This window comes from Oncorhynchus mykiss, chromosome 12, assembly GCF_057628025.1.
Source record: "Oncorhynchus mykiss isolate SJ-2025 chromosome 12, ASM5762802v1, whole genome shotgun sequence".
Classification (NCBI taxonomy): domain Eukaryota; kingdom Metazoa; phylum Chordata; class Actinopteri; order Salmoniformes; family Salmonidae; genus Oncorhynchus; species Oncorhynchus mykiss.
In genome coordinates this window covers 22,167,882-22,175,121 of record NC_143033.1, presented here as the reverse complement: position 1 = coordinate 22,175,121, position 7,240 = coordinate 22,167,882, and the positions used below count along the sequence as shown (strand labels likewise).

At 39.6% G+C, this 7,240-nt stretch overlaps 1 protein-coding gene across 2 annotated transcripts; it reads left to right on the top strand.

Annotated features, from left to right (window-relative positions):
- The first annotated feature begins 4,103 nt into the window (after positions 1-4,103).
- Positions 4,104-5,927, top strand: LOC110537176 (uncharacterized). 2 transcript variants are annotated; one of them, XM_090191986.1, is made up of 3 exons: positions 4,104-4,227; positions 4,839-4,987; positions 5,156-5,927. In XM_090191986.1, exons 1-3 carry the CDS (start codon positions 4,170-4,172, stop codon positions 5,624-5,626), a joined length of 678 nt encoding a protein of 225 aa, XP_090048112.1. In that variant the 5' UTR covers positions 4,104-4,169; the 3' UTR covers positions 5,627-5,927. The 2 variants fall into 2 exon arrangements, with proteins under 2 accessions (XP_090048112.1, XP_021478688.2); XM_021623013.3 differs by having other exon boundaries at positions 5,153-5,927.
- Positions 5,928-7,240: the final 1,313 nt, after the last annotated feature.

The window sequence follows — 7,240 nt, the reverse complement described above, 5'->3', positions numbered from 1 at the left end:
ATTTGACTAGGCTACCTGTATTTGACATTGTGTTGTTATTTCGCTGAACACTAGGTTTAATTTTTGCCAGTGAAACGAGGCTACTCAGGAGAGAACCCCCCCCCCCTCTGTTTGAAAATGTGAGCCACATTTTATTTGGCGTACCCCTGACGGCATTGCTAGGTGATTATGTCACCCCACAGATTTCAAAGTCTGAGTCAAGCGGAAATGAAGCAACATGCATCATTCTTACATTATGTTATGAGTGAGCAAAATGTCTCTCAAAAATAAATGACTGTTTTCAGTACATGTCCCACTTTGGTGATTCATTTCACAAATGTCATCACTGAAAATTCATAATTGTTTGGGTCATGGTTGGTTCATTCAAATATTTGGGGATTGTGGTTGAAAATGGAGAAGCATGCTTTTTTTATTGGCTATAAAGAACAATCTGATAAGTAATTGGACAATCCTCATCTGATGAAAAAAGGGCCTCTCTGAAATGTGATTACCTATAAGGAGTTTCCTGACAAAATAAACTTTTATAGGTTTCAACAGCCTTCGAGGTGTGGCTTGGTTTGGTGCTGGGGACAGAGACCGACACTACAGGTAGAAGAGACAGGGGTTAGTTGCCACTTTGTGTATTTTTCAGCACCAGTATAGCTTACAAAACTATTTATTTATTAATATTTATGGCTCATAACTCCATGTTGAAATAAGATACTCTATGAGGATAAAAAGGGCCCCCATCTCAATCCTGGTTCCTGTTAAGTCACTGCCCATTGGGAACAGAGAACAGTTCAACATCTAGTTTTGATTTAGATTTGGTTGAGTTGTCAACTAATGTGAATTCAATATGAAATCTACGAAAAAGATCACTGTGTTTTTGCATTTAGGTTAAAAGTTGAGTGAAAAAAATACTACATTTTCTGAAGTTGACGACTTTTTCCACGTTGATTCAACACCACCACACTGTATTTTTTGTTGTTGAAATTACGTGGAAACACAGTTTTGACAAGCAGGTCCAGACCGGAACCAATCATAATATAATACTGTTGATTACAGTAAAGAAAATAAAAGTAGTGTATTCAGTTCTATACAGTAAAGAAAATAAAAGTAGTGTATTCAGTACAACACAGTAAAGACACTCAAATTAAAGTATAGTTCTGTACAGTACAGCAAAGTAGGATACAGTACAGTAGAGTAGAGTTCAGTATAATGTACTGTATTGTATCCTTCTGTACTCTACTGAATTAAACTCAACTGTACTCTGTTGAATTCAACTACTGGACTGTACTGTGCTGTCCAAGCATTTGAAACATAGATGTCTTTTCAATGTACACTAAAATAAATATACTAGGAGTCTTTTCAACGTCATTTAGCTTACTTGGTACTTTGTTACAATGGGGATGGTTGTCAGATTGTGACATGCAATCCCAACATCAATGTGACAACTATCCCTCAACCACACCCCCAATGCTAATTATGATGCTAGTTAAACACATGGATTGACCTAGGAACTCACAAATAGGTTTTCAATAAAGCACTCCCTTTACTCTTTCAATAATAGTAATTGTTTATGGATAGTCCCATAATATACCTACAGTGCATTTGGAAAGTATTCAAACCACTTGACTTTTTCCACGTTTTGTTATGTTACAGCCTTATTCTAAAATGGATTTTTAAAAAAATTATTCCCTCAAATCTACCCCATAATGATAACGCAAAAAGGAAAATAGTATTTCTAATCAGTATTCAGACCCTTTACTCAGTACTTTGTTTAAACACCTTTGGCAGCGATTACTGCATCGAGTCTTCTTGGGTATGACGCTTCAAGCTTGGCACACCGGTATTTGGGGTGTTTCCCCCATTTGACTCTGCAAATCCTCTCAAGCTCTGTCAGGTTGGATGGGGAGTGTCACTGCACAGCTATTTTCTGGTCTCCCCAGAGATGTCCGATCAGGTTCAAGTCCGGCCTCTGGCTGGGCCACTCAAGGACATTCAGAGATTTGTCCCGAAGCCACTCCTGCGTTGTTTTGGCTGTGTGCTTAGGGTCATTGTCCTGTTGGGAAGGTAAACCTTCACCCCGGTCTGAGGTCCTGAGTGCCCTGGAGAAGGTTTTCATCAAGGATCTCTTTGTACTTTGCTCCATTCATCTTTCCCTCGATCCTGACTAGTCTCTCAGTCCCTGCTGCTGAAAAACATCCCCACTGCATGATGCTGCCATCACCAAGCTTCATCGTAGGGATGGTGCCAGGTTTCCTCCAGACTTGACGCTTGGTATCCAGGCTTGACGCTTGGTATCCAGGCCAAAATAGTTCAGTCTTGGTTGATCAGACCAGATAATCTGGTTTCTCATGGTCTGAGAGTTCTTTTAGGTGCCTTTTGACAAACTCCAAGCTGGCTGTCATGTGCGTTTTACTGAGGAGTGGCTTCCGTCTGGCCAGTCATCCTTAAAGGCCTGATTGGTGGAGTGCTACAGAGACGGTTGTCTTTCTGGAAGCTTCTCCCATCTCCATAGAGGAACTCTGGAGGAGTCACCATTGGGTTCTTGGTTACCTCCCTGACCATGGCACTTCTCCCCAGATTGTTCTCAGTTTGGCCGGGCAGACAGATCTAGGAAGAATCTTGGTGGTTCCAAACTTCTCCCATTTAAGAATGGATGGAGGCCCATGTGCTCTTGGGGACCTTCAATGCTGCAGAAATGTTTTGATACCTTTCCCCAGATCTGTGCCTCGACACAATCCTGTCTCGGAGCTCAATGGACAATTCCTTCGACCTCATGGCTTGGTTTTTGCTCTGACATGCACTGTCAAATGTGGGATCTTATTACAGACAGGTGTGTGCCTTTCCAAATCATGTCCAATCAATTGAATTTACCACAGGTGGACTCCAACCAAGTTGTAGAAACATCTCAAGGATGATCAATGGAAACAGGATGCATATGAGCTCAATTTTGAGTCTCATAGCAAAGGGTCTGAATACTTAAGGTATTTCTATTTTTTATAAATTTGCAAATAATTCTAAACACCTGTTTTTGCCTTGTCGTTTTGGGGTATTGTGTGTAGATTGATGAGGGGAAAAAAAACAATTTAATCCATTTAGAATAAGGCTGTAAAGTCAAGGGGTCTGAATACTCTCCGAATGCACTGTTTGCACTGATATATAGGTTGTTGTGTGACATTTTAAATGTATGTATTTCAGTCCTCCACTAATAATGTTCTGTACTATGTATTGTTTCATGTGGACCCCAGGAAGAGTATCTGATGCTTTTGCAGCAGCTAATTGGGATCCTAATTAATACCAAATACCCCTCCTAGATTTTGAGAAATAAGCACTGTGATAACCAACCCCGGGCTGCTCTAACAATCACGATGTGGTAATGTTGTCTCATGGCCTAATTTGGTGACTCTGACCCATTCTTTACTCTGTCTTTTACGCACTGGTGAAAGTCTCCTGTTGAGAAACTCTTCCTGTGCGTTGACAGCTTCCCGTAAGGCCACATGCAAGGGTTTCACATGAACCTGAAAATGGTCTTAACTGACGTAAGCAACCACTGTGCGCTCACTCTGTTTTGTTTCCTCTATTGACAAGAGCACAGCTTTACAGTATTTTCGATACTCCATGCACCTCCTGTGTGTAACTACAAGGTAATCAACAATGTATGATACCCAAACTCAAACTCAGATTGCAACACTGCATGCATCGATTTACTGTAAAACCTCACAACCACTTACTCTAGGTGGCGACAGTACTATCTACAATGAATTGTGTCAGTGGGTTGACCTTTTGTGACTGATATAAAACAAATGACAAACAACCTCACATATGCATAGGTTATTAAATTAATATTTGTTAACTCAGCATTTACAGTACCTCAAATAGTATAATCCATTGACAGTTATGCTGTTTGTAAATGTATGTGCTCAATATACACAACTGAATACACCTGCAATGCATATTTGTTGTAGATAGATCTGGTATTCATTTAGATTTGACATCAGACAGAGAAAATAATTCATGTCTGAAAAAAGAAATTCTGGGGAAATTGGGTTGCTTCACAAAGAAAGAGCCGAGCACGTCATTTCCTCCAATGACAAATGCGTGGTTTCAGTCTTTTAAAAGGTTTTTCAGGGGAGTGATCATGACTAGTTTGTGTCTGACACTTGGCCTATGTCACTGTATGAGAGATGAGTGGTCATGTAAAGAATATGTATCCTCAGCTGTCCATATCACAAGCAGCAAGTAGTAAGTACAATTACATTATACAACCAAGATAACTATATTTCATATTCTCTAATTGTAAATTAAACCATCTGCATACTATACTTTACTGTAATGTCTTCAGTATTTATAGAACATCAATGAGCAGACTTTGAATGTATGATGCTGTGCACATAATTGCATATTGATTTTTGTTTTTGTGCATGAATGACTGTACTCAGTGCACAGGTGCAAGCTTAGTACAGATGTAGGATCTTAAATTTGAGCCAGTTTGATACAACAGGGGTTGAAACAAATTCTCAGCAACAAAAAAACGATCAAATTAAGATCCTACATCTGTATATGTACACTCAACTTTTGGGTCCTTTGCTCATGTGTACATTTTACATATTGTAACCGTTACCACAGCTACTTATCACAACATATCTATTTCAGAACTTCATACATCTAATTTAGATTTTCATGTAACACTGCTAAGGTAGCATGATTAAGTGTCTGTGGTAGAGGTGTTGGCGTCAAATCACATCTATTTATCTAAGTTGTCACAAAATGCTTAAACAGAAACCCAGCCTAAAACCCCAAAGAGCAAGCAATGCAGACGTAGATTTCAAATTGTGTCATATCTTGCTCCTCAGCATTGCTCTCCCTGTTACTGGTGGCTGCCATTGATTCAATGAATGCTGGAATAGCATGTAGAAACCAACAATGTGAGAGTCACATACAAAGAAGTTTCAAGCTAACCAGACTCATACATATGGAATCTGTGGACCTCTTAAAAATATATGTAAGTAGAAAATCAATGCCAAAACATTTATCCAGAATTATAGCCTAGTGTAACATGCATACATTGTCCACAGTCTAATGGGAAATGTAAAACTGCTTTAAAGCTACATTATTGACAAATCATAACGCATTATACTTGTGCTTCCAACAACTTCCTGATCTCCAGAAGGCCAGTCAAGGAGACCTGTCAGAGCTGTTCTGCCAGATGCCAAACAACATTGTTCCTGACCCAAACATCTCTGGCCTGGACCCCTCAGAGCGGATGCTGAGCATCTACTCCCACTGTAAGGCTTTCCTACCACACCTGAAGAGAGTCACTGAGCAACAGAGGGACTTACAGCCACCCTCCAGCCCCCTGCTAAACAACCTCACCACTGCCCAGTACCGCACTAGTGGTCTGGCCAACCAAATAAACTGCATTTACCAAACCCTCTTTCCAAACCTGCCCATCCCACTTGAACCTGTAGACGGACCGACATCAATACACCCCTCCCAAAACGTGTTCCAACAGAAGGTCTATGGTTGTGTGGTTCTGAAGAATTTCAAGGAGCTGCTGTCACAGATCAGACATGAACTAAGGACCATAAAGAACCAAATGTGCAAAAGTAGGACATTTGCATACACAAATGCACTGTTCTGAGGCCACCTTTCTATTCTATTTTATTTATTATTTATTTGTACACGTGTTCAGAAGTTACGGAAGCTTATTGCTGCCACTGAAAAAAAAACTGTCCGCACAAATGTTCGACTTTGAATAACTTAAATATATTTTGTTTGTGTTGAGAATGAATTAACTTAACTTGTGTGTTAAAATTGCCCTGCAGTATTCTTGTAGACTACTGTGAGATTTTAAAATGAACGTCTTTTGTCAAATCTGAGTCACTTTGATAGTTTTGTCCATTTTAAGTTTTGTGAGCAAATTAAAAATAAGTATTCTCGCAGCCTGTGCTCAAGTGAAGTCTATGACGTTAGCCTTAGACTGCAGAACTTCCACACAGTGGTCCCAACATGAGATATGCCAGGGAGCAATTGAGACACAGTCTGTGATCTCATCTCACAGTGACACGTCTTGAAGACTAAACAGCATCTGATAGGAAATATTTTGTGAAAGTGGCGGGCTTCTGTCTGGCCAGTCACAAGGTGTGGGTGTGTATGGGTCAGATTGTGTGTGTGTTCTGGGGTGATGCGTTCATAGATGTAATGGTTCTCTTCATCACTCCCTATAAGGCAGACCTGTACTGGGACGAAATTCAAGCGTTTCATGATTTTACATTCCATAAAAAACAAATTATCAATAGACTGTCAGTTTACTTTATCAAATGTCAATTACAACCAAGTCTGTTGCATGAGCGTTGCTTGGGAGGAAAAAGGTAGTAAGTAAACTTTTTGCAGTTGACACAATGAATGTAACTGATAGTTTGTAATAGTGTGCACATCTGTAGATATACTATCCAAATAAGCAACAGACAAATGCCATCAGAAATATTCTAAGCTTTCCTTAGATCACAAGTTCATGCAAAACTGGAAATTGAGGAGGGATACACTCTAGGTCATGAATCAAGTTCCCTGTTTCAACCCAGAACTTTATTTAAAACCAAGAGACAATGGGGTAAGTCTGGGCAACAACTGAAACCATCAAACATTTACTGGAATGAAAGGTCATTGACACAGATTCCATTTGTGATTGAAACAGACTTGATAATCATAAGTCTTCAGGTGAACCAAAGCACTAACTGGCTTTCTCTTTATCATGTTTTCTATATCCATGAAAATTTCAGATAAATTGAGCACATTTTATGGGAGTACCAGGAACTCTACAATAACATGCTACTTTGGCAGTTAATTATGTAAATATTGCATGTTAACCATACTGTACTGAAAACTACAAGTGAAATCAAATTACAGGCAACTGTGCTAATCCACCACTCATTTACAATAAAATAAAATACCATTTGATCAACTGGCTAAAAAGTAACCTTTATTTAACTAGGCAAGTCAGTGAAAAACAAATTCTTATTTACAATGACAGCCTACCGGGGTACATTTTTACCTTGTCAGCCAGTAGCTCTGAAAGTAGTGCCCACGAGCCAAAAGTGGTCCCTGAAAATTGCTTAATACGTCACATATATGAAGAGATGATTGTGGACTACAGGAAAAAGAGGATCGAGCACGCCCCCATTCTCATCGACGGGGCTGTAGTGGAGCAGGTTGAGAGCTTCAAGTTTCTTGGCGTCCACATCACCAAACAAACAAA